We start from the raw sequence: 26,769 nt of genomic DNA on the forward strand, positions 1-26,769 counted from the left end.
TTTTGTAACAGTTTTAGCTGTCCACCAATAAAATGCATATCATGGCAATGTAATGAGTTTCCTGTCAGAGTTTATATTCAAGTGGACTCTGGATGATTTGTCTGTCAGAGAGGTAATAGAAAAATTCTTGCTTGGAGGCAAGCATTGCATTACATAATTGCTAAAGGCCCTTGCATTTGGAAGATTAGAAGATTTTGACTCTATATGAGATCTGTCTATATACCTATTCAGTTGAATGCTCCCCTCTATTTCATTTGAAAAGGTTGAAAGCCAGTGTTTTGTTTGGTTGTTTGGGTTTTTTCCTTCTTGTATGCTGAGACATAGCCGAAGACCATGAGAATTAGTCATTGACTTCGATGTCCCCATTTGAGAAGTTTAAACTAGGTGTTGGTGGTGATGTAACAAAAGGTGTTGTCTTTATCTGTGGGGTGGGTATAGGGTGGAGACAGAACCTGGAGACATCAAATATAAGAATGTGTTGCCAAGAAGTTTGGTTTAGTGCTTCAAATTTTTTGTCGAAGAGCAAATCTTTCTAGATATTGTCAGATGTCTAAAATACTTCTTAAAAAAGCTTTTTGAAAAGAATGGCCTATCTTATGGCCTATCTACTATGCTGACATGTGACGTCTGTGATGTCAGAGCACTGGTGGTTTTCATTTGTTCTCTCACGCAGGAGCGAATCTGGCTGGGAAACTCTGCATGCCTGTGGCATGTAAGTGCTGAGCACCTTTTTGCTGATTGCTAATGTGTGTATTGTATCTTCCCATATTCTTTCACAGAGTTAGTGCTGTTACTTTCCTTTTTTTCAGAGAAAATTGAAATTCACTTTGTAGCTATGCTCTTGATTTTGGATTATTTATGTGTTTAACTTATCTCCTGTGACCAAAGACAATGAATAAAATTTGTATATTTTTCTTCAGACAGGGTCTTTGTTGCCCATGCTAACCTTGAACTCACTATATATAGCCCAGCCTGGCCTTGAACTCTTCATCCACTTGCCTCAGTTTCCCAAATGCTGGGAATACTGGTGTGCACCATCATGCTCAGTTGGGATTTATAATTTTTAAACATAGATTGTAAGGACCTGATTTACTTTATAACTTGACATTTTGAGTTTGAGGCATTTTAGATCATAAGTTCTTTACATAGTATGAACTCTTGATACTTACTATTTTGAAACAGAAGAAAATTAGGCTTTGATAATAATTAGATTAAAAGAGAATATAAAGATCATGGCTTATGAGGCTATAGTGAACGATTTTTCTTTTCTTTCTCTCTTTTTTTTTCTTTTTGTGATACTGGGGTTTGAACTCAAGGCCTTATACTTGCTAGGCAGGTACTTTACCACTTGAGCCCACTCCACCAGCCCAAGAATTTAATTTTCTTTAACTTGGAAAAAGAACCATAGAAGTCATCTAATCCAAGTCTAAGTTATAGAAGAGGCAACTGAAACCCTAAAAGTAATTTGACTAAAGTCAACCAGTTAAAAAATATATATGTAAAAGTCTTATGAGAATGGTAAGTGTAGTGACAGTATGATTGGTGAATCTTTAAACCTTTGAGAAATGGGTTGGTACTGCAATAGATCCTTAGAAATGGAGAGGTGATACGAAATATCCTAGAATTTCTGGCCTTCAAAGCCTTAGATTGCTTTCTTTGGTCATGATTGACATGGAGGCTCAGTCATTTAATTGTTCACCAGGCATTTTTGGACTGCCTGTTATATTGTGGATGCATTGCTAAATGTTGGGGCTACAAATATGAACAAATCTTACCTGTACTCATGGATCTCTTATACTATAAGAATATTTTCTCTTTTGCCATTTTTCTTTCTCAAAAAAAAAAAAGTCAGGTGTTATTAAGTTAGTGACCTACTATTTTTATCTTTGCCGTTGGCCTTAAATACATCTAAGGAATGTAGAAAATCAGGATCTGATCACATCACTAAATAAGCTGTATCCTGGGATAGAGGAAGGTGGAACGAAAAAGTACTTGGGGATCATCCTTGTCAATTTGGATTTTTTTAAAATTTTTTTTTAGCCTCATGTTTGCTAAGCAGGTGCTTTCCCAGTTGAGCCACTCCGCCAGAAAGACTCTAGGTTTTTAGGAAGAAATGTTTTTGAACAGTCACTTGAGTTACCTATTTATTTCAAGAATTCTTCTTTTGGGGCCTGAGGGAGTAGCTTGAGTGTAAACCATGGGTTCAGTCCCTGGTAATGCAAAAAAAAATTGCTTTTGATCTTGGCCTTTACCAAAAAGACAGGTAGAGTGGGGCTGGTGGGTACCTAGAGACTTTATGAATGAGGCCTCTTCTGCAGAGCACTGTAAACCTGGCAGAATTTGGTCAGAGATTTTTCTTCACTCTGTTATTACTTCCTCTGCTGAGGCTATTAACCTAACAGGATTGTTGGATTAATGCCAGGCTGTCAGGTCAGGGACAGTTTCTGCTAAAGTCAAGTCTGAAAGAAAGAATCTTTTTTTACGTGAACTTACCGAGCAATCATTTGTCCCAGATAGAGAAAGACCTTTTTTGGGTGGGCATGCTTCCTGGGTTCATGAAGTAGGTGGACAGATTGACTTTTGTTATGAGGTTTTGTGTTGTTGGATCCTCACTCTGATTTGTGAAGTAGCATTTTTTTTTTGAGTAGTTTACTACTGTTTTCTTTGCTAGCATAAAAACACTAGCCAACCCTAACATTACACAGTAGCTAGAATTCATTCATTCAGTAAATATTTACTGAGGGCCTGTGTGCCAAGCACTGTGTCAAGTGGCAAGGGACTCTTGCTGGGCATACTCTAGTAAACAAAACACCCAAGTTCCCTGCATTTTTTCTTTAAACCTATATGTGAAAAGAGGTGGCTTGATAGCAAGTTATTAAAATAATTTCAGAGTGTATCAGGTTCTAGGAAGGAAATGAACCAGATGCCATGTTAGAAAACATGGCAAGTGGGGAGTTCTCTAGGGTGGGTAGTCTGTTCCTTCCTTTTGTTTGGATAAGCAAACTCATGGAAGAAATGTAATACTCTAGAAGAGTAGGAGGAAAGCATTATTCAGAGTAGTTTGTGGTTAATGTAGGAGTTAAGACATTAATGTTACTTAGGAATTAGGAAATTAAATGTTACTTTTGATAATAAATTTTAAACTGCTTTGTTTTAAAATTCAACTGAGTGAATGAGGTAGGATAGTTATTTTTCCTGTTTGGCTAAAAATCTGCTGAAATTAGTCTGTGATCATCCTGTTCCAGTTAATTTGAGCCTTACATGTTTATTTTCTTCTCAGGTGGAAGCCTGAATTTTGATCTATGTCTTGCCCACATCCAGCTGCCTGAAAGCACTCAATGATCACATGACCCTGGACATGGATGCTGTGCTGTCGGATTTTGTCCGTTCTACAGGAGCAGAGCCAGGGCTGGCCCGAGATCTCCTGGAAGGTAAGGAGTCATTGGGGAAAATGAAAAAAGGGAAAGTAAAATGTGGTATTTATTGTTAGGATGGTTTGGAACATTTAAGGTGGTCAGGAAGATACTTTGTATATGATAGGCCCTCCATTTAAGTTACTTCTAGGGATCTACTTTGTGTATGATCCACCATAATTTTAAAATTCAAAATCATCTTTTCACCGATTTTATTTAATTCAGGCTGAGTGCCAGTGACTTACCCCTATAATCCTAGCTACTTAGGAGGCAGAGGTCAGAGGATCACAATTCGAAGCCAGCCTGGTTAAACAGTTCACAAGACCCTGTCTTGAAATACCCAACACAAAAAAGAGCTGGTGGAGTGGCTCAAGTAGTAGAATACTTGCCTAGCAAGTGTGAATCCTGGAGTCAAACCCCAGTACTGCAAAAAAAAAAAAAAAAAAAAAAAAGCAAAAAAAACCTTGAAGTTCAGTGAAATAGACTGACAGTTTGGTTTCAGAACTTTTTTGGTGGGGGCAATACTGGGGTTTGAACTCAGGGCATCATGCTTGTTAGGCAGGTGCTCTGCCACTTGAGCCACACCGCCATTCCCCAGAGCATGGTTCTTAACAATTATGTTACAAATTTTTGTTTGCATGCACATACACAGACACAGGTGCACAAATACTCATGTTATGAAAGAAAAGTTGAGCTGGGTGCCAGTGGCTCATGTCTGTAATCCTAGCAACTCAGGAGGCAGAGATCAGGAGGATCATGGTTTGAAGCTAGCCCTGGCAAATAGTTCATGAGACCCTATCTTGGGAGGTAAAAAAAAAAAATCCATCACAAAACAGGGCTGGTGGAGTGGCTGAAGGTGTAGGCCCTGGGTTCAAATCCTAGTACTGAAAAAAAAATAAAATGAAAACTTGAGAGTACTCTGAAAGTAAAGAGGTAAACCTGATTTCAGTCTTGATCTATAGTGCAGGAAAGCTGTTTTTTTTTTAAAGTGGCACTGAGTTTGAACTCAGGGCTTCAATGCTTGCTAGGCAGCTGCTGTACCCCTTGAGCCACTCTGCCAGCTGCAGGTAGGCTTTTGAGAAAGTAATATTTGCACTGAATCTTGAAGGATGAGAAGGAATAGCAAGACAAAAAATGTAGAAGAGAGTGTTTATGCAGGAGAGGTAGCTTACACAAGGGCCCTGAGTTGAAAATTTGATATATTGAAGAAACTAAAAGTGAGTGAGATAGGAAGAGTGGTGGGAAGCTGGTTAGATAGGCAGGAAGCAGAATGTAGAGGGCCTTTCTTGGCCCTTCTCATAATTTAAGAAGTTTAAATTATATTCTAAGTTCACTGGAAGTGGCATGATTGGATTCAAGGGTTTTTTTTCCCCTTTTAAAATTAGTGTGTATTAATTATATAAAGTTGTTTCATTGTGATATTTTCATACACTCATATAATGTACTTGATCAAATTCACCCCCTCCCTTACTCTTTCTTATCCCTCTTTCCCGCTTTTTAAAAAAATTTTATGGATTTGAGTTTTTATAGGTATGGAATAGATTGATTATAAGGTGGCCAGTGGTAATACCAGTTAAGAATATTTCCATAGTTCAAGTGAGAGATCATGGTGACTTGGACCACAGTGGTAGCAGTAGAGAGAAAAGTGGATGGATTTAAGATATAATTTAGAAGAGGAATGAAAGAACCTGATCCTCATTTTTCTTGTCTCTATTTTTCTGCATCTTATTTTTTCCTTTAAAAATTAACTTCAGTTATACTGGAAAGAAAAATTAGAGAAGGGAGAGATTAGGAGCAGAGAAACTGATAAAGGAGTTTCCCTCTCGGAAGATCAAAGACCAGATGAAGACCAGATCATGAGGACTTGAATTAGGGCAGAGACAATAAAAGTGGACAAAAAGGAATGGATTTGAGAGATGTTTTGGTAATACAAACAACCCTGAGGACTGACTGGATGGTGAGGGAAGAGAAAGTAAGATCTGAGGAATAGGGAGGAGCTAAAAATGACTGAAACTTTTTGGGTATGGAAGGTTATGATGCCCTTACTGATTTAGGGAACATAGGAGGGGGAGAGGAAGCAAGTTTTGAGGGGGAGGATAATGGACATTTAGTTTTAGACATGTTGAATGTTAAAAAGGTCTCTTACAGTTGGAAATATGTATCTAGTTCTCAAGACATGTCATTCATTCATTGATTCAGGAAAAAAATTTCCATTCAACGAATATTTATTGAGTGCCTACTATTTGTCAGGCATTGTTCTAGATGTCTGAACAATAACAAAAAATGTCTTTCCTCATGCTGTAGTAGGAGAGATAGTCAATAAACAATAAACATGATTACTACATAAACTATATTATCAGGTATTGAGTGCTATGGAAAATGATAATTGGGAAGTCAGGTGGGCCTTATTAAGAATGTGACATTTGAGCTCTTTTTCTGCTGCCTGTCTACCATGAGATGAACAACCTCCTCCAGTACACACTCCTGTTGCCTTGATGTTCTGCCCAAGCACATGGGGCCAAGTGACCATGGACTGACCCTATGAAGCCATAAGCCAAAATAAATCTTTCCTCCTTTAAAAAAGAAAAAGAATGTGACATTTGAGCAAATACTTGCGGCTTATGAGGATTTGGCTGTGTGGATATCTTAGGGAAAGAGCCTTCTAGGCAGTGGGAATAGTCAGTGCAGAGACCCTAAGGTGGAAACACACTTAGCATGCGCTAGGAACGTGGGAGGCCAGTGGTGACTAGAGCAGAGTGAGCAAAGGGAGTTGAACCGTTTAATGTAATGATTTAGAAGTAAGATCATCAAGCATGAATGATTAGTACAGCTTAACTAGAAAATTATATGAACAAGAACAACAGCAGTAGTAGTAAATACATAATACTTTCTATATACCAAGCATTGTTCTACATACTTTCAACTCATTTAATCTTCATAACAATCCTATGAGAGAAGCACTGTTATTATCATGTGCATGTTTATAAATAAGGAAATTGAAGCAGAGAAAAAGCTGGAAAAGTAAGCTGGTCATAAAAAGCTTTGAATATGATTATGGAACTGAAATGATCAGAACTTCACTTTAGAAAGATGAATCTCACAGATTTTTTTTTTCCTGTGCTGGGGAGCAAACCAAGGGCCTTGTGAATGCTAGGCAAGGCCTTTACTACTGAACAACATCCCCAGCCTCTCATAGGATTCTTTGACATAGATTGGAGGTGTTGGACACTAGATGATAGGAATTGAATAAGATGGCGGCAAATAGTATAACAGAAAGAAGTATGAACAATTAATATATAATTATTAAACAATTTAACTGAAAAAAGCAACATAACAAATCTATCATTTAGGATTGTTTCTACTTTTGATGGATAGTAGTTCTTAAATTTGGGGCTGGTATAGTTCCTTTTGATAAGCTGATGAGTCTGTCAACTCTTCCAGTAGAAAAATGCACATAGCCATGGCTTTTTATATAATTTTAGTTGGCTTAGACATCCTAGGGTACATCTAGTCTAGGAACCTCTTTGGATCTCAGAATTAGGAGACCTGGTCTTGAGTCCTGCTGGGCCCTGGTGCAGACTATCTATGACTTTGAGCAAGACACTCTCTAAGGTTTGTTTCCTTTATCTGTAAGTTAGTTTAGTTTAGTTTTAGTTAACTAGATCTCTAAGGTACCTTTGAGTTCAGAGCAACAAAGTTACTATACTTAGGAGGTAGAAAATAGACATTAATAAAACTGATATTTCAGATTGAAGTGTTAGGAAGAAAATTAAAGCAGGATAAGGAAAGAATGATTGAATGAATGTTAGTATAAGCTTACTACTTTTTTTTGGCAGTTATGGGGTTTGAACTCAGGGCCTCACCCTTCTAGGTAGGCACTCTATCACTTGAGCCACTCCATCAGCCCTGTTTTGTGTTGGATATTTTTGAGATAGGGTCTCTTGAGCTATTTGCCTGGGCTGGCCTTGAATTTCAATCTCCTGATCTCTGCCTCCTGAGTAGCTAGGATTGTAGGAGTGAACTTTTACGTGCCTGGCTTGCTTACTACTTTTGATGGCTGGTCAGTGGTCTTCCTGTGTCTTCTGTCTTCTTCCCTCAATTTATCTATAATTTGCTTTTTTTTGGCAGTACTGGGTTTGAACACTTGCGCTACCACTGGAGCACACCACCAGCCCCATAATTTACTTTTTGCTTTGTCTTCTGTCAGGAAAGAATTGGGATGTGAGTGCTGCCCTCAGTGATTTTGAACAGCTTCGTCAAGTGCATGCTGGGAACCTATCCCCACCTTTTAGTGGAGGGAATAGTGGCTCCAAGACTCCTGAAAAAGGGTGTTCTGATAGAGAGTCCACACGCCCTCCCCGGCCCATCTTACAGCGGCAGGATGACATCATTCAAGGTATTGGGTTACCTGAAGGATGTTTCTTTATATAGAGTAGGAAGGGAGAGGACCACTAAATGAAGTCTGAAAGTCTTGAGTGCTACTTTGGAGATGTTTTCATTCCTTTCCTTTTTCTTCACCAATCCCAGATGGTACTTTTTAATATTTAAAAAATATTTAAAAATAACATCATTATAAAAATAATTTAAGACAACTCTTATTTTGTGCATCATCTCTGAGCTGAGAATGGTTTCCCAATATTTGAGCTCTTGCCCCTTGTGACAATGACTATATAACTCAAGCCATACAAATAAACTGTAATATTACACTGAGCAAATTCTGCTTACAGTGGAATATCAGCTAGGGAATTTCAAGTGACATATTTAAAACAAATTAATTTATTTGATATACTGTTTTCCTCTGTAGCATGTTAAGAATTGACTGCCTCTATAAATTTCTGATAAATAATGAGATCAAGAAAAGTTATAGTAAATAATATAAATAGATGTTATTGATAGAAGGAAGAAAGTTCCTATTTATGCCACTAATTTTCTTTTCTGTAATGGAAATCCTTTCTACATTCTCCAAGACTCTGAAGATTATCAGATTATTTGACTACATCTAGCCTAATGAAACCCAATTTCCATTATTTCCTCTTCCTCCCACCAAAAAAGTGACCAGGTTGCTAAATGGATGGGTCCCTTTCATGTTGGAAAAACAACAAAAGTTGTAGGAAGAGGAAGGTCAGGAAAATTCCAAACAAGGGCAGAAAGAGGAATATATATATTTCATGCTAAAGTAAGCGCCTTTCTATATTTCACCAATTGTACTTGACTTGAGAAAGAGTCATGAAGTTCAGTAGCCAGTTAGACTGTTTTTCATTGACTAGAATCTCTATTAAGAGGTAACCATCACCATATCAGTGGAGAGTTCTCTTGAGTGGGTTGTGTATATTCTAAGGTGACTCCATTTCTCATTGCAGAAAAACGCCTGTCTAGGGGTATCTCCCACGCGAGCTCCAGCATTGTTTCCCTGGCCCGGTCCCATGTCTCCTCCAATGGTGGGGGTGGGGGGAGCAGTGAGCACCCCCTGGAAATGCCCATCTGTGCCTTCCAGCTTCCAGATCTCACCATGTATAACGAAGACTTCCGCAGCTTCATAGAGAGAGACCTCATTGAGCAGTCCATGCTGGTTGCCTTGGAACAGGCAGGTCAGTGAACATTTCTTCTCCAGTGTTCTTCCTTCTGCTCTGCACCTATAGTCAGCCACATGGTAAATTGGGCTGTATCAGTAGCTTCCTGTCTAAATATGTGATCTGATTCCAGTCAGAAACAGGAGTCAGTCAGATAACTATGTACTGAGTGCTTTTTGAAGTTAGAGAAGGGTACAAGTTAGGTTCTTTATTCTTGAAATTTCCTGTTTGATAGAATGGAAACCATATATGTGTACAAAAGGCCTAGGAATAAATACTTGAAAATCAATATATGAAAAAACCCACAACTAATTATAATTGGTTCTGGAGCACCCTTGCAAACAGAGAGGACCAGTGCTGTCAGTGATGCACTAAGAGTGGCATCTGTTTATGTAAATCTTTCCTCTCAAATTTATTTATCTCCACAATTGTGTTTGCTTTAAATTATTGTTAAAATTAGTTAATACATTACGATGAGGTAGTTGGGAATTCTGAGAAAAGTTCAGGTACTAAAAACCTCCCATTGGAGAAAGATTGGAGATAGGAGCTGGAAAAGAGAACTTTTGTTTTTCATTTCATACCCATCTATATTAGTCATATGCATCTGTTTATAATTTATTTTAAATTAAGTTATCTGTACTAGTGAAATTACCGGTCAGCTTTCCTTTCTGCTTTTTTTTTTTTTTTGGCGGTACTGGGGTTTGAATTTAGGGCATCATGCTGGCTAAGCAGGCACTGTTACCGCTTGAGCCACTCCACCAGCCATTTTTTCTTTCTGCAGACTTTTTAGTAGTTCAAGAAAAGTTTTAGCATTATTCATAAACTATTTGCCTCCTGTAAATAAATGGGCTAGCAATTGTGGGGTTACTTTACAGAACTGAGACCCATTCTCTTGGGTGTTTTATGTACTTTATCTTACTGCTTCTGACTTTAAAGTCAGAATACTATATACTACACAGATGCTGAATATTGTCATAGATGTAGATGATACAGATACATGCTTTGAATTGTTTTGTTTTACTGATGCTGGATTTATACCAAACTTTGTTGCTACGGTATTTACTGGTCTGACCAGAGTGAAGGAATCAGGGCCAGTCCAAGTAGCTAAGACAGTTTTAACTGGGGCAGTGTTGACATCTGAGTCTGCAGAATACTTTGATGTACAAATTGCCTTGTGCATTATATTATATTTGGAAACATTCTTGGTCTCTTCTACTAGATGCCAGTAGCACCTCCAAACCATATAGTAAGACCTTGTCTAAAAAAAGGTGGGGGTTGGGGGGCACTGGAGTCTTGGCTCAAGTGCTTGCCCAGCAAGCACAAAGCCCTGAGTTCAAACGCCATTACTACCAAAAAAACCACAAACAAAAAAAACAGAAGAAAAAAAAAGTAATAAGGTGATGGTTTTATTCTGGATAGTCTTCCTGGAGGAAGCTAATTTGCTCCTCTCCTTTTCTTTCATCTTTATGTTTCTGCAGGGCGTTTGAATTGGTGGGTTAGTGTGGATCCCACCTGTCAGAGGCTGCTTCCTTTGGCAACTACTGGAGATGGGAACTGCCTCCTGCACGCAGCTTCTCTTGGTGAGTCTTGAAAATGGCCCTCCATTCCTTTGTAGAAAGGAAGCAATTGAATCAAATCTTATGTGTAGGACTTGATCCAACCAACTTGATCCTAGGCAGACAGCAAGGTGTGTGTGTGTGTGTGTGTGTATATTGACACAGGAAAAAATGAGAGATAGCCTATTTTTTATTTTTTTTTCAGTCTTCTTTAGTGAGAACACAGGGTTTAGCTTATCCTCCACTCTGTGAGCTGATTGCCATGAGTAGTGAGCATCAGTAAGCAAGCATTATACAGCTGTCTAGGTGTGTGTGTAAAATTCTACTTAATAGTTAATTTGCTTGGTGTACATAAAACAAATATGTTTTCAGCTGTCCTTTTCGACTTATTTACTTTAAATTATGAAGCCTATTTACAACAATATATTTGCTCTTAGCTAAAAAAAGGTCCTCATTTTCCAACCATCCCTCAAGCTTTTTTTTTTTGGGGTGGGCCAGGGGGAAGTACTGGGGTTTGAACTCAGGGCCTCAGGCTTGCTAGGCAGGTGCTCTACCACTTGAACCATGTCTTCAGCATCCTTTTTAAGCTTTAATGCTTATTGCTGTGTGCCAGAGCATTCTTATCTGCTGCTACTTTGTATTTTAGTTTGTTAGACTTGCTTCATGAATGAGAGCTTCCTGTCAGGAGGTTGTAGAATATGTTACATCTCCTGCTTTAAAGTTTTCAGTCTCTGAGCCTCCAGAATAGAAACGTCCTTCTTGATTTAACACTTCTCCCCTAAATCACAGTCAGAGTTTCTCTGAACCTAGCGTTAGCCTGATTTTCTTTATTCCAGAGTCTGTGTATCCTAATTGAGGGGCTGGAGATGTAACTTACTGGTAGAGCACTTGCCTGGTTTGTGGGAGACCCTGGTTTGATCCCTAGTATCATTAAACAAAATAAAACGAAACAAAACAAATGGAGTTGAGTCAAGGAAAGATGTCTTATGCTGTGTTTTCTTGCACAGGGATGTGGGGTTTCCATGATCGGGACTTGATGCTGAGGAAAGCTTTATATGCTCTGATGGAGAAGGGAGTTGAGAAGGAAGCATTGAAAAGGCGCTGGAGGTGGCAGCAAACACAGCAGAATAAAGAGGTGGGAGAGCTTGGGTGGGAGCATCTTGTTTCTCAGTTACCTAGTTGCCAGAGTTACCCAGTGCTAACCACAAGGGAGTATCTCCTAATACTTAAGATCAATTTTATTTCCCGTGTAGTCATAGGAGATTGCAGTCATGAGAACTGGTGTGGGGAAGCCAGAACCCACAGAGGAGGTATCTAACATTATGCCCATCACATGATGATAGGTGCTTAACAGCCTTTAGTGGCAGTGTTTTGCAATATGTGATATGACAATTCTATAGGATTTTTTTATTTTGTTTTTTCCTTATAAAAAGGCTAGATTAATTTTTAAGGAGTTACATTTTCAATTCTTATAGAAATGTAAATACTTGAATTTTTTAGATGTATACAATATTTCTTTTTTATATATTTAGTTTCAGTTTGATTAAAATTTTAAAAAGCATACCTGTTAAATTGTGTTTGAATATTATTACTACTCAGGAATTTGGCAAATATTGAGGACACTTTTATACACAAAAGTAGTGATGAGGCCGGGTGCCAGTGGCTTATACGTGTAATCGTTGCTACTCAGGAGGGAGAGATCAGGTGGATCTCAGTTTGAAGCCAGCCCAGGCAAATAGTTCATGAGACCCTATCTTGAAAAAAAAAAAAAAAAACCCATCACAAAAAAAGGGCTGGTGGAGTGGCTTAAGGTGTAGGGCCTGAGTTCAAGTCCCAGTACTGCAAAAAAAAAAAAAAAGTATCAATGGATTATGTTTCATTACCATAACAGGAGTTGGGCAGCCAGACACTGGTGGCTCATGCCTATAATCCTAGCTACTTGGGAGGCAGAGATCAGGAAGATCACAGTTTGAGACCAGCTAGGGCAAAAGTTGAGACCCTATCTCAAAAATATATCCAACACAAAAAAATGGTTGATGGATTGGCTCAAGTGGTAGAGCACTTGCTTAGGAAGAGTGAGGTCCTGAGTTCAAACCCCAGTACTGCCAAGCAAACAAGCAAACAATCAAGCAAGCAAGCAAACAAACAACCAAACCACAGGAATTGGGCAAACTGATTGTTTTCTTAGTTTCGGTTTAAAAAAAAAGTTTTATTGACACACAGCCTCACCATTTTGGGTATGTTTATGTTTATAGCTGCTTTCTCTTCTAACAGCAGATTAGAGTAGCAACATAGGCCTGCAGAGTGTAAAATATTTACTGCCTGGCTCTTTACAGAACAAGTTGGCTGACCCCTTTCATAATGACATACGTAATGCATTTACATAAGATAACAGTCCTCCCTATTTCCTTTTTCCCCTGGTTTTCTCCCTGTCTCCCATGTTTGTATCCTCTGCTTTTCATATACATCTTGGGTTTTTTTTTTTTTTTTTTTGCCATATATTGTTGTTGTTTTGAGACAGGGCCTCACGACGTTGCGAAGGCTGGCCTTGACCTTTATATGTATCCCAGGGTGGCTTTGAATCTACAATCCTCCTGCTTCTGCCTTCTGAGTGCTAGGTTACAGGCATGTGCCATCATGCCTGGTTTCCATGTTTTTAACTGGGCACATCGGGCATTGGGTATGGGAATATCTCTTTAGAAACATTCTCTTTTCTGTCTTCTTTCTTTCCTCCTTTTATTGTTTCATTATAACTGGAAATAATAGAGAAATAAGAAATTTTTGTTTTAGTTATTTAGAATTTTATATCCTAAACAATTAAGAATGTGTTATGTTTTCTTTCTTAAAAACAATCCAGTTATTAAAAGTAGGGTGTGGCTAGGTGCCAGTGGCTCACGCCTATAATCCTAGCTGCTTGGGAGGCTGAGATTGGGATTGAGGTTCAAGACTAGCCAGAGCAAATAGTTCCTGAGACCCCCCATCTCCAAATAACCAGAGCAAAATGGACTGGCAGTGTGGCTCAAGCAGTAGAGTTGTCTACTTTACAAGTGCTGAAGCCCTGAGTTTAAACCCCAGTCTTACCAGGAAAAAAAAGTAGGGTGATATTAAGATCAGAGTCCTATTCTTGATTAGCCAATTTGCCCCAGAAATAAATCCAGAGGGGCAAGACTACAAAATTGTCATTTTTTGTTACCACCAAAAGCTGGGCTGGACCTTTTGGAAAGCATCTTTTGCTCAAGCTAGAGCTAACCTAGATTTAGAACCCAAAGCAAATCTGTAGTCAGCTTTACCTTCTTCACTGCTGAGTTAGAACATACCTGAGCCTTAGATTTGACCACTCCAGGGAAAGGAAGAGACCAAATGGGAGCATGTCAGCTATTAAGTGGAAATGGTAGCAACAGTCAGAATAGGTGAACTCAATTCCAGTTTTAAATCTATTATAGTTACTATTATAAAGATTGGGTTAGATGATGATGGTATTTAGCCAGGAGACCAGAAATACGCAAGTTTTATCCTGAGTTGAGCCACCCTTTTCTCCATCAGAAATATGTGCATAGAGAATAGTGGCTAACAATGGAGCAATCACTTTACTCCTTTTGCTCAGCACAGTGAAAATTCCATACTGGAAATGTGGGCTACATAATTGTCTTAGTTTTGACTTTGATGGCATTATACTGCACCTTGGGAGTAGGAATAGGAAGAGGAGGTGATGGACTGGGGATATCTTTTAGTCAGCTTCCTAGTCCCAAATCCAAACTAAATTAAATCTGATCTTCTGGGCCTCTTTATTTTGTGTTGAAATTGATGGTAAAACCTGTTTTCTTAAATGATAAGGCTAGAAGTGTCTGCCACCTAGTGGCTGTGTGTATTAAAACAGGAATCAGAAATAGGTAAAGGGGAGAGGGAGTCAGATCTGCCTGGATATGTATGTCAGAGTGAACAGAGTCCCTCCTGTGCATTGCTCTTTTTTATTTTTAATTGAAATAAGTCTGTGAGAGCATTTTACAAGTTAAAAATAGTTTTCATTTAGCTGAGTGCTGGTGGCTCATGCCTGTAATCCCAGCTACTTGGGAGGCAGAGATCAGGAAGATCATGGTTCAGAGCCAGCCAGGGCAAATAGTTCTTGAGACCCTATCTCAAAAACCCCTTCACAAAAAAAAAAAGAGCTGGTGGAGTGGCTCAAGGTGAAGGCCCTGAGTTCAAATCCTAGTACTGCAAAAAAACAAAAACAAAAACAAAACCCCAGGAAAACATACCACATGAAGGCTAAGAAAGATGAGAATCAAAAAGACCACTGAATTTGGCAATTTGAAGGTCACTGTCCTTTGTTAGAGTCAGGTGGTATGTGGGGGTTGGCCAGGCGGATGGAAGGGAGAAACAGAAGCCAGACTGTGGTGAGTCAGAAAAGAGTAGACAAAAAAGTATGAGAAAGATCATAGACTATTCTTTTATGGATCTTGACTATTAAAGGGAACAAGATACTTGACTTTGGTAGTACATGTGTAAACCAAGTGGTAAAAGAATAGAGAATGAGGTAAACAGTGAGTGAGTTGGAATGGGCATTGCCTCTTAGAACCTAGTGTCTGCTGGTGGAGCAGGACAAGTGGTAAAGTGCCTGCCTAGCAAACACCAGGCCCTGAGTTCAAGCCCCAGCATTGCAAAGAAGAAAAAAGATTCTAAAGAACCTAGACTCTAATTACTTAATGTCCCCTTTCATTATTGTATAATATCTTTCACAGTCAGGGTTGGTATACACAGAGGACGAATGGCAGAAGGAATGGAATGAACTGATTAAGCTTGCGTCAAGTGAACCCCGAATGCATCTAGGCACCAATGGAGCCAATGGTGGTGGGTAAGTATGGCTAAGTTGGAAAACAGGAAATAATCTTTATGGAAACTTCTGGTCTGTGAGATCTCTCACAATCCAGTGTCTGAAGAGCTCTGTGTTAAGAGAATGTTAGAAGGAAAGAAAGGAGCCATGGTAAGGGCACACAAGTATATGATCAAACAGTATATCTTAGGAAGTACTGGCCATTCAGTATTGCCAGAATATAGAGTGTATGGTGCAAAATGATGGATGAAGCTGGACAATCTATATCCTTGCATGCCATGGTGTTATTTCTCTTGTACCATGTTAAGGGATTAGAATTGTATCCCATGTAGACTTCAGGAAATTATAGGACAAATAACTCAGTATCTTCAGTAAATTGCAAGGAAAATAAAAAGGGACAGAGAAGCTATGGGCCAGCGGCACTAATAAAACATGTCAGTCAATTGGAATGTATGTGGGCACTTATAAGAGAACTGGGGAATATGAACAGTGTCCACATGTTTTGATTATTGTTGAATTTTTAAGTGTAATTTTAAGGATGTATTGTAGTTTTTTAAAAAGGAGTTCTTTTGGTTTTTGGACATAGACATATATATGAATGAATGAAATAATATTCATGATTTCACTTCAAAATAATCCAGCAGAGTGGCTGTAGGAAGGAATAAGGAAATTGATTGAGGCATAGGTGAAATGAAAACGGAGTAATGGACACATGAAAGTTTAGGGTAATATTCTTTTTTCTTTTTTTTCTTGGTGCTAGGAATTGAATCCAGGATCTTGAGCATGCTAAGCACATGCTCTACCACTGAGCTGTACCCTATCCCCTAATATTCTCTCTAGTGTTGAATATGTTTAAAATTTTGAAATGTTCCATAATAGGAAGTTAAAAATTATAACTATGCATAAGAATAATCTGGGAGAATTATTTGAAATGAGAATTTCTGAAACTCTACATCAAGAATATCTAATTGATTTTGAATGAGGTAAAGCCCGGCAATTTGAGTTTGTAACAAGTAGTGGATAACATTGTTTTGTGGTGGTGCCAATGAATTTTAAGTTTGAGAAGAGCAAATCTGTATATTTAAACAGATTTCACACTTGAGCAGATGATGAGGCGGAAGAGGGGTGAGACTGGAGGCAGCTGTAGTAATAATCCAGGCAAGAGAGCCAGGGGTATGAACATGGTGGTAGAGTGGGATAGGCCAGAGGAGACAGATATGGGAGGCACATAGAGATGGAATTGACTAAGTCAGATGATTAGTTGAAGTTACAAGAATGAAAAACAGTAAATATTTCACAAATTTCTGATTAAGCTACTAGGTAGATGGTGAGGCTGTTCTTTAAGTAAGGGAACATAGAAAGAGGTATTTAGGGTTTTTCTTCTGCAAAACATCATGAGTATAATATGTGGGTAATTGTAGGTCAGGTAAGATGAGGCTATGCAGTTGTTTATTGGGGTACTGGATAAAGAGAATTGGGAGAGGTTGTTGAGCAGGATAAATATTAAGAAAGAGGTTTACCTGCAGATTCCTAACACTACTTCAAACTTAGAGCCTTCAAATCTTGTCTTGGATTTCCCCATCTGTGAAATGGAAGTAGAAACAACCATGGTGGCATAAAATAATCTGCTGTGTCAGAGGCAGGTTTACGACAGGAAAACCAGGAATAGTCTTCTTTTACCTCTTTTTAGGACTGGTCTTCGGAGCTCTCTTGTTTTGTTTTCTTCCCTCTCCCTTCTGCTGTGCCTCTTTCACTCTCTCCTCTCTTGCAACTATAGGGTGGAGAGTTCAGAGGAGCCTGTGTATGAAAGCCTAGAAGAGTTCCATGTCTTTGTCCTTGCTCATGTGCTTAGGAGGCCCATAGTCGTTGTGGCAGACACTATGCTGAGGGACTCCGGTGGGGAAGGTAAGTCAGCCAGTCAGTCCTCACTCCACCTCAAGCACCACCCTATTTGCAGATCCTTGGGCTTTACACTGGGAAGAGGACAGGAAAGAGGATATAGATGCTGGTGGAAAAGGAAAAGGTATAAATTAGAACAATGTAAAATTCTCAAGAGATTTGGAGTAAAGAAGTTGGGGTTGACAAGGTTCTTAGGAACGAATTATGAAACAAGTTGGAATAAAAGGGGGAATTCAGTTGGTAGAATGGGGTGGAAAGATTGTCCACTAGGCAAGACATAGGTTTAATAATAATAATCTCTATGGTTTTCTGCAGCATTTGCCCCTATTCCCTTTGGGGGAATCTATCTGCCCTTGGAGGTTCCAGCTAGCCAATGTCACCGATCCCCTCTGGTGCTTGCCTATGATCAGGCCCACTTTTCTGCACTTGTGTCCATGGAGCAGAGGGAGAATGCCAAGGAACAAGGTGCTAAATTCAGTGTCTGTCTTTACTGCTTTTTGGTATGCATTATTTTTACTATCACTTGGATAAGTGAAAATGAGAGCAAATGGAGGAGGAAAGAAGTTCAGACATTGCATGTTTTATTGTTATATGATATATCAGAATTTTCAAATTTAAAGAAAAAAATGATTTGGAGAGAAACATAGCCTATATTTCCTGTTCTGGAGTAAAGGGCTTATATATTAAGGTCATAGTACCTTCTAAGTGATGCCTTGCTGCATTTGTCTTTGTCTTAAAAGACTAAATTCCCTGAATACACATAATTGGCAAGAACATCATGAGGATTAGTTGACTGACTGGTGGGGAGTTGTGGAGATTAGTGACTTAAATCTTATACTGGGTAGTAGGGAGAACTAGCCTACTGGATATTTATTTCAGGAGTAATTCAAATTTAAGAATTGCGAAGTGACTAGTTAGAGACCTGTGTATGAGTCTAGTGAAGTCAATTTGTGTTTAGTTGCCTTCTTACCTCCTCAAGGAGACTTCTTGACAGCATGTTTTTTCCCCCTTAGCTGTGATTCCTCTTACAGATTCAGAGCATAAGCTGCTGCCCTTGCACTTTGCTGTGGACCCAGGAAAGGCCTGGGAGTGGGGCAAAGATGACAATGACAATGTCCGATTGGCCAGGTGAGACCAACCTAGCCTTTCCATCTACTTCGTAACCGAGATCTCTTCCACTCAGAGCGGCCATGTCCTGAGAGATTTTCTTGACTTAGAATCAAGACAGTTACGTCCTAACTCAGTTTCCTTTGGGAAGATGGAGAGGTAGAAGACAGGTTGGGCACTAAGACACTTAGATCTTGTAACTGCTTTGTCTCCCTCTGAAAGATATACTAGAATCTCATCTTTTTCTTAGAGTAGGAAGAGTGTTCCTACATGGACATACCTCAGGAGCCCCAATACAGTGATCAGAAAATCTGTATATTAAAATCATACTTTTAATCCCAGCCTATGTGAGAGGAGTTTTAAATAGTTTACCAAAATAGTTTGCTCTCAGTTTTGTCCTTTCTGGAATTTAGACAGCAAGAAAAATCCTTCCCCTCTAACCTCTGTATCTCCCATCCTTCTTCCCTGTAGGCTGTTTACTAACTCCTCTTGCCTTCCACAGCTTCCCTATGGAGAGTATATGAATGTAAAAGTTCATCCCTTACCTCTTACCCATAGCTTCCTTCTTTTGACCTCTGCAACTTTGGGAGCTGGCTGAGAGGGTTTGATTTTAACATCTAGTGTTTGTGGCTTTTTAAAAAATAAGTTTTCAATTATCAAAATCTCCTCCTAGATGATATTTACAACAACAATAATAGTGGCTACTGCTTAGTATTTTTGTTTTCCAGTCACAGTGCTTAGCCCTATACAAACACTGTTTTAATCTTCATAACAATGCTACAGGAAAGATACTATTATCACTATCCATTATCAACTCCAGCTAAGTTTCAGGGAGGTTGAAATGACTTGGTCAAAACATACACCTTCATAATTGATTTAGCTATAATTCCAACCTAACCCTCTTTTAGTTCTTAGTTAGGTAGCCCTTTCCCACCCTACTTCCCCACTATATTACACTGTTTCACTTTTAAAAGGTCATGATCTTTTTTTTTTTTTTCCTTTTCACAGTGTAATTCTATCTCTAGAGGTCAAATTGCATCTGCTGCATAGCTACATGAATGTGAAGTGGATCCCACTCTCATCTGATGCACAGGTGAAGGCCACTCTCCCCCCTTCCCCATTCTTGTGTGTCTTTGCTTTCAGTGACAGGAAGGAGCAGAACAGGTGGTGCTTGCCTTCTGAATCTGTTCTCAGTGGTAGCTGATGAGTCAAGATTCAGAGTAACTGAAAGATGTTGAAAAAGTTCCAATGAACACTTCTTTCTACCTTTCTACCTGTTAGTCTGCTTTGTGGCTGACATCTCTCCAACTGGGTTCTGCTTTTTCATACTAAAATGCATTCTTTGGAAACATTTTCTTGACTTTTTTGGTGGTGAACTTAAGATTGTCATTTTTGTGTCCCAAGTCTGTTTTGGGCACCAGAAGGGAGACAGGCTATTTAAAACAAAAAACAAAAAACAAAAAAAAACAGTGATCCCATGAGTCCTGAGCTAGAACAAGAATATAGGAGCAAGGACAAATCTGAACTCCAGAGTGCTGAATGTAAAAAAGTTGACGATGAACAATGGTCAGTTGTGGTTGGTTGTGATTAGTTAAGACTTCCTTGAGGTTAATTTTGAACAGAATCTGACATAGACAAATTTTAACAAATAACAATCCAGTATCTATAAAATATTTTCCCTATTTACCTGAAGGCCATGTATAGTGGTTGCCCATTGCTCTGAAGAGCAGTCAGTCTCCATTTTGGTATTTCCTTATTACAGAAAAGAGACAGATTGTAGTGGACGAGATAAAAGATGGTGGATACATCTTTAAAGCCTTGATCCATGAGAGAGCTGACTGGAGCCAGAGGACAGTGGTCTTCTGACCCTTCCTCCATCATGGCTCTCCTCTGGAGCTAGGCATTTACTCCAAGGTTGGTGTTTGTAGGCTGCTTACCACCCTTTCTCCACATGGCTAATTCCTACAGCAGTGGCTGCAGTAAGCCCCGTGAGCTGATGGACAGGCTTAAGGTTTCTGGGGGGTTTCTCTAGCTGAGACCAATGGGATATTTCTCAACACTATTCTTACCTCTTCCAGGCTCCTCTGGCCCAGCCTGAGTCCCCCACAGCCTCAGCTGGCGATGAGCCCAGGTCCACTCCTGAGTCTGGAGAATCAGACAAGGAGTCAGTTGGCAGCAGTTCTACCAGCAATGAAAGCAGCAAACGGAAGGAGAAGTCAAAGCGAGATCGGGAGAAGGACAAGAAGAGAGCAGATTCTGTGGCTAACAAACTTGGCAGCTTTGGCAAAACCTTGGGCAGCAAGCTTAAGAAGAACATGGGAGGCCTGATGCACAGCAAGGGCTCTAAGCCTGGAGGGGTGGGGCCTGGGTTGGGGGTAAGCAGTGGCACTGAGACTCTGGAGAAAAAGAAGAAAAACTCACTGAAGAGCTGGAAGGGTGGCAAGGAGGAGGCAGCTGGGGATGGGCCTGTATATGAGAAGCCTACTTCTGAGTCTGTTGGTAATGGCGGGAACAAGTATAGCCAGGAGGTGATGCAAAGCCTGAGCGTTATGAGGATTGCAATGCAAGGGGAGGGGAAGTTTATTTTTGTTGGAACCCTGAAGATGGGTCACCGCCACCAATATCAGGAGGAAATGATCCAGCGCTACCTTTCTGATGCTGAGGAGAGATTCCTGGCAGAGCAGAAGCAGAAGGAGGCAGAGAGGAAGATCATGAATGGAGGGTTAGGTAGTGGGCCTCCTCCAGCCAAAAAGCCAGAGCCAGATGGTGGGGAGGAACAACTGACTGTCCCACCAGCAGAGTCCAAGGCAGTGTCATTCTCTTCTGGCTACCCTGGGGGCTTTACTATTCCTCGACCTTCTGGGGGTGGAGTCCACTGCCAGGAACCCCGGAGGCAGTTGGCAGGGGGTCCATGTGTGGGAGGCCTACCACCATATGCTACCTTCCCCAGACAGTGCCCTCCTGGGCGACCCTACCCCCACCAGGACAACATCCTTTCTCTGGAGCCAGGCAAGGATGGAGTGCATAGGGGAGCATTGTTACCATCCTCCTTCCGTGTGGCTGATTCCTATAGCAACGGCTACAGAGAGCCCCCCGAGCCAGATGGATGGGCTGGAGGTCCCCCGGTGCTTCCCCCAACCCAGACCAAATGCAAACAACCGAACTGCAGCTTCTATGGACACCCTGAGACAAACAACTTCTGCTCTTGCTGTTATAGGGAAGAACTGAGGAGAAGGGAACGTGAACCCAGTGGAGAGCTGCTGGTGCACAGGTTCTGAGTGGATAGAACCTTGGAGGGCAGGGGGCTAAACAAAGTTCAGCTCAACTCATTGGCTCATCAAGATCCAGCCCCAGTGTTGGTGGGGCAAATGCAGAAATGTTTGTGGGAACCTGGCTGGAAACTTTGCTGTGTTTATGCTGGAGTTCTGCCAGGCTGGCAAGAGCAGGATAGGGCTGTACAATGCCTCAAGGGCTGTACTATTCCTTTGCAGAGCTTGACTTGATGGGGCTGAGGAAGTACGAGGGGGAAAGATGGTGATTCTATCTCTTAACCCCTTGGGTCGCATCGTAGAACATAAAGGAAAATAGTAGAGGAATGTTTGGTGTGTGGGGTGGGAGGTGGGCAAGCGTCTGGGGAAGGAACAGGTAAAGGAGGCGCTCAAGTCAATTAAAGCAAAAACAGACCAAAGTTCTTTTAGGTTGGAAAAAAGCACACGGAGGTGGAGTTGGGAGTATGGAGGGAAACTGAGGTATTGGACAAATTTGTTACTCATTTGAATGAAGATAGCTATTAAGGTTAGATAAATTCCTTCTGAAGGATCTGGAAAGACAAGGTGTCTTGTCTTGGCTCTTGGATGCTTATTAGGAAGAGGGAATAGTTTAAATCCCCGTTTATGGAGGTAGGAAAGGGAAGAACTTAAAAGGGGATTCTTTTTCCTCTTAAGTTTTATTTCTAAATGTAGTCATTTGTCATCCATTCTAGTTTGAGAGGAGATTGCTGATTGCCCCCTATCCTTTCCTCATCCTTTCTGAGGGCTGAGTTCAGCTAAGAAGGTTGTAATTTTTTTTTTAAAGACTTTTATTAAAAAAAAAAAGTTTCCTCTGGGAAATAGAAGAGTGATGAGAACAGCAGCTGTGTGTGTTGAATTTTCTTCAGGTGGATGGGTGCAGAGTGATCTGTTTTTAAACTACTTAGCAATAACCACACGTGGGGTTTGAGTGCACCGTGGGAGGGGTGGGGGAAAGACAAATAATTTGGCCAGACTGTTTCAGACAAAACCAAAAACCTACATAGAGCACTACCATTCTCTGCTGCTGCATTTCTGTAGAAAGCATCTTATTTTATTGACTAATTTTTTTAAGTAAAAGAAACAAAAATACCCCAACAGACATTTTAAAAAATGATTACTATTTTTTTTTTTTCCTATTTAAGTGATTCTTTCTCCTTCCTTTCTACTTTTGGAGAATGAACTTAACATCCCGGCTTCTTTTTTAAGCCATAGCTGACCTTAATCTGTGGTTAGTTTATTAAAATAAAAAATACTTTGTAAGAAGAAATATTTTTGATATTAGGACTGATGTTGAAACTTGGGGTTGGGGTTAGGGACAATTTATAAAGGTAGCTAGAGAAATATATTTTAGTAAACTATAACCACAGATCACAGATTAATTCCCGTGAGCTGATCTGTCTTTGGATCTCTCCCTTTCCCTGACCTAACCCTGTTCTTGAGGGAGTTGGAGTGGGGATGTGGACACAGTAGGGGGAGCTCTTTTGCATTTTGCACAAAGCACAAGTCTGGACAGCTTATGCTCTGGCCAGAGCCATTTCTAAGAGCTTTAAACCAGAAGACCTATCCCGGGCCAGTTTTCCTTTTTCTTTATATTTTTTTCCTGCGGAAAAGATCATCTATGCAATTGTATACATTTGTTGGGTGCATATGAAGAAGGGGGAATAAGTGTACTTAAGTGTCCAGAGTGTTAACTGGGGCTATTTTTCTGTACTGGGATTCTCTGTCAAGGTATGTACTCATCACCCAGCTAGTGGAATGTAATTCCCACATTTGATCTAAACCACACATGATTTTGTGTGTATGTGTTGGGGGCCTTTTGTGTGCATATATTCTTTCTGCCCTGTCAGGAAAGCTTTCAACCCATTTCTCCCCTCGGTAACGAAGCCATTTCCTCCTCATTGGAACTACTTAATCTAATAAGGTTTCTTTCTCCTCAACAAACTTGAAAGCCACTTACTTTCCAAATCTGCTAATCTGTTGATTTTATCATTCCCTATTTTTAGGTATTTATTTTAAGGAAACCTGAGGTTCCATAGGAGGGGATGCGTATATTTCTGGGTAGGGCTGGAACCTAGTATGAGATGAGCACTCCCCTCAGGTGCACAATTTAAAGATCTACTGAGTAATTGATAAATATGATTTTAAACTCAGTATTTTAAAAAATTAATGCTAAGAACTCATGTTGAACATAATTTTAGGATGAGACAGAATAGAGATTAGGATGAGGGAAGGCAGGCTGGGTTGAGCAAATAGATAAATCTTGTATTTAAAGTTTTGGTATGTTCTTCGTGAAGTTTTTTTACATTTTTACTTTCAGAAAATACTGCATCAAAATAGTATTTACCTTGGTTCCTGCTTTTTTAAGCACCCTTCAATTATGCCTAAGGTGAGTGCCTTGTTCATCTTGCTGGAGTCTTATTCCTGTTTCTGGGGTTTGAACCACACTGGTGATACCAACAGAACATAAGCATCCCCTACCATGCACCGGACACCTGGTGGGTCAAACCCACACCCTGAATTTGCATAGCTCACTTGGCTAACTTGCTCCCTCTCTCTTAGACCTCCATATCATAGGATGCTGGCCTGGACCAATAGGAATACAAACAAATCAGGGGGTTTTCACAGAGAATAAAACCAGGGAAGTTGATTCTCCATTGGACTGCTGTGTTTGGGTTTGCTCTGTTACTAGATTCTAGTTAACAATTGTTTTTAAAAACTGAGGACAAATGAACAAAAAACAAACCTTGTGTCATGTTTGATTTTATTTATAAATTAGCCAATCCAATTCCTTTTGCCCTCTTTTTGAAGAAAAAAATGAAAATTCTGGGGAAGAGGGGGTGTTCTATGAGTGAATATGGTAAAATAGGACTTTAGGTCCTACAGCTTTTTATTAATAAATAAGTTATTTTTACTTGAGAAGGTAATTATTTATGAAGACATTATGAAACCTCTCCATCCTAAGGATGGATGACTGATCCTGAAACAACGGATATATATATATATTAATAGGGGATAGTGAAGTTTGTTTTGCTTTGTTCTTTTGGGGAGGGTTTGGATGGGATGGGGGTTAAGGAATAATGCCTGGGAAATGAAGGGAGACAGGATTGGTTTGTGGTATTTTGGGAAGATGAGGGGGTGGAACAGGCAAACCCATGCAGTTACTGTGTTGGAGAGAAGTGAGGGTTACGTGGTGGGCACTCAAATGAGCAAAACTTCCTTGATTAAGGAAGGGTATGTGAGTGAAGGGGGAAGACAGACCCTGTACCCTCAATGAGGAATGACATCACCTCTCAGTCTTAAATTCAAGTGCACTTAGTTCCTTTAACCCTGTCCGCAATGGAACAAATATGCTGTAGAATAGGCCTGCAAATCCCTTCCTCCTAACCCATGCTGGTTCATTGAGCATTACAAGAATCAACCAAAAGTTTTTACCTTGCACTGTTTTTTATCAACAAAACAATTATGTCACTAAAAAAAAAAATTCAGTCTCTAAGAAGAGTAGGGGATGGTCTTAAAATGTGTACTATGTAGAGCCTTAGGATAGAGGTACTTTCCCTTTTCTGTAGATTCAGTTTTTTAAAGAAAAACTAAAGCCCACAGGCCAATACTTCATAGCGTATATCTAGGAGGCAATATTGTGCTGGGAAGAATGGAGATGGTTCTCAGTGACTTCTAAAACCTTAGCACTTGCCATTCTTAACCTTTTAACCACATGTCCAAGGTTCTGGTCATTATTGTCCAAGGCTCAATAAAGGAGCCTTTCAAAAATTTTTGTCCATGATTAACTCAGACACCTCTGGACTCTGTCCTTTCTCCAAGGAGGCAGTGCCCCCTAGCCTACAGCCACGAGTGAGAAGACAGAATTAGAAGGCCCTATCCAGCCTGGAATCACCTGCACTCCAATTTTTTCTAATTTCCTTCTTTCCCTCTAGGCCCTTTAACTGCAGATTCAGTGAGTCATACAGGCACTCTTTCTCTTTCTCTGCAGATATCCATTTTGCAAATCACAGAGTGTTTTGCCCCTGTACTTAAGCTGATTAACAAAATATTATGTCTCCATGTAGATTTTCTCTATGCCATCCCCCTTCATTGGCCACGTGGGTAAGGAGCAATAGAAAAGAGTAACTGAAGTTGGCTAAGAGGAGTGGGGGTGGGGGGTGGGAAGAACCTTGGCCTCTTTCTGTGCTTAAAATGATCTGTGACTCATCTTGTGAGTCACTCAGCTCCACCCCCCTCCTCTGGCTGCCCTTCCCAGCAGCCTTCACTTCTGGCACAAACCTGCAACCAGAGCAGGATTCTGAAAATGGAAAAATGTGATTCAGCCTCTTGCCTTTCTTCACCCTTCCTTTCATCCAATAAACTTCTGGGTTTATCCAGTAAACTTCTCGGTTTGTTCAGGGTATTGAGAGGTAGTCTTATTACTTAACTCTCAGCTGCTGCCCCTTTGGATTCCTGATTAGGTGCTGATCCAAGTAACCCAACTTGGGGGGAGGTGATTTAAAAAAAACTCTATTTCTCCCTCTGATTTCTGCTCATTCTTCTGATTTTTTTCCTTTGTATTCCTCTGCTCCCATACCTCTTAAGTATTAAAGAACAGAATGATGCTCCTGAATGAAGAGTTGTGGGGAGAAGGATAATGGGATTTTAAAACTGTGGTGCCCATCTCTTCCTATGCTCTGTTTTCTTACTACAATAGATATTGGGAAATATTTTCTTCCTCCAAGAGGTTTAGGTCCATAAAATGTAGTAAGGTGAAGTGGAGTGGTGGTTCTCAGTAGCCTTTGGATTTCTAGAACCAGGCATCTCGGGCTGTTTCCTAGCAGGTGTAGACCTGTTTGTTCTGGACTGCCTGTCTCATAATATCTTCACTCTTTCCACAGCTGCAGTCAAGATGGAACTTTTTTTTTTTTTTTAAGCCAGAGGCTGGAAAGGGTGTGTGCACTGGGGGGAGGGGAAAGTTGAATGTCACTGTGGAAAACTGGGGCCCCCACCTAAGGACTACTGCCTCTGTACAGACTCAGAAACAATAAAACAGCAGCTCATTAACTCCTATTTTGTATTTTACTTCCTGTCTTTTTCATGTCTAAACATATTTGTACTGGT

The 26,769-nt window shown here is 40.1% G+C and overlaps 1 protein-coding gene, 1 long non-coding RNA gene and 1 other non-coding gene across 9 annotated transcripts in view; 1 reads left to right on the top strand and 2 right to left on the bottom strand.

Moving 5' to 3' along the window:
* Otud7b (OTU deubiquitinase 7B) overlaps positions 1 to 26,718 on the top strand; it is a 56,649-nt gene extending 29,931 nt beyond the window's left edge. For 2 of the 7 annotated variants that reach the window (XM_020155762.2, XM_020155761.2), the window contains exons 2-12: positions 3,281 to 3,431; positions 7,621 to 7,809; positions 8,774 to 9,001; positions 10,462 to 10,563; positions 11,547 to 11,674; positions 15,279 to 15,391; positions 17,148 to 17,275; positions 17,585 to 17,734; positions 18,283 to 18,397; positions 19,385 to 19,469; positions 20,455 to 26,718. In XM_020155762.2, coding sequence (XP_020011351.1) covers positions 3,347 to 3,431; positions 7,621 to 7,809; positions 8,774 to 9,001; positions 10,462 to 10,563; positions 11,547 to 11,674; positions 15,279 to 15,391; positions 17,148 to 17,275; positions 17,585 to 17,734; positions 18,283 to 18,397; positions 19,385 to 19,469; positions 20,455 to 21,654 — 2,523 coding nt within the window. In that variant the 5' untranslated portion in view covers positions 3,281 to 3,346 and the 3' untranslated portion in view covers positions 21,655 to 26,718. Of the gene's footprint in view, positions 1 to 3,280; positions 3,432 to 7,620; positions 7,810 to 8,773; positions 9,002 to 10,461; positions 10,564 to 11,546; positions 11,675 to 15,278; positions 15,392 to 17,147; positions 17,276 to 17,584; positions 17,735 to 18,282; positions 18,398 to 19,384; positions 19,470 to 20,454 lie in introns of those variants that run through there. The other 5 variants (XM_074048223.1, XM_074048222.1, XM_020155763.2 and 2 more) reach the window with 4 other exon arrangements.
* Trnav-aac (transfer RNA valine (anticodon AAC)) lies at positions 3,930 to 4,002 on the bottom strand. Its single transcript has one exon. It is a non-coding gene; the product is annotated as a tRNA-Val (tRNA).
* Positions 12,590 to 17,183, bottom strand: LOC141413926 (uncharacterized). Its single transcript, XR_012438949.1, has 3 exons — positions 17,051 to 17,183; positions 16,891 to 16,952; positions 12,590 to 13,292 (listed from the first exon to the last, which is right to left on the bottom strand). It is a non-coding gene; the product is annotated as an uncharacterized lncRNA (long non-coding RNA).
* Positions 26,719 to 26,769: the final 51 nt, after the last annotated feature.

Source organism: Castor canadensis, chromosome 11 (assembly GCF_047511655.1).
Source record: "Castor canadensis chromosome 11, mCasCan1.hap1v2, whole genome shotgun sequence".
Lineage (NCBI taxonomy): Eukaryota > Metazoa > Chordata > Mammalia > Rodentia > Castoridae > Castor > Castor canadensis.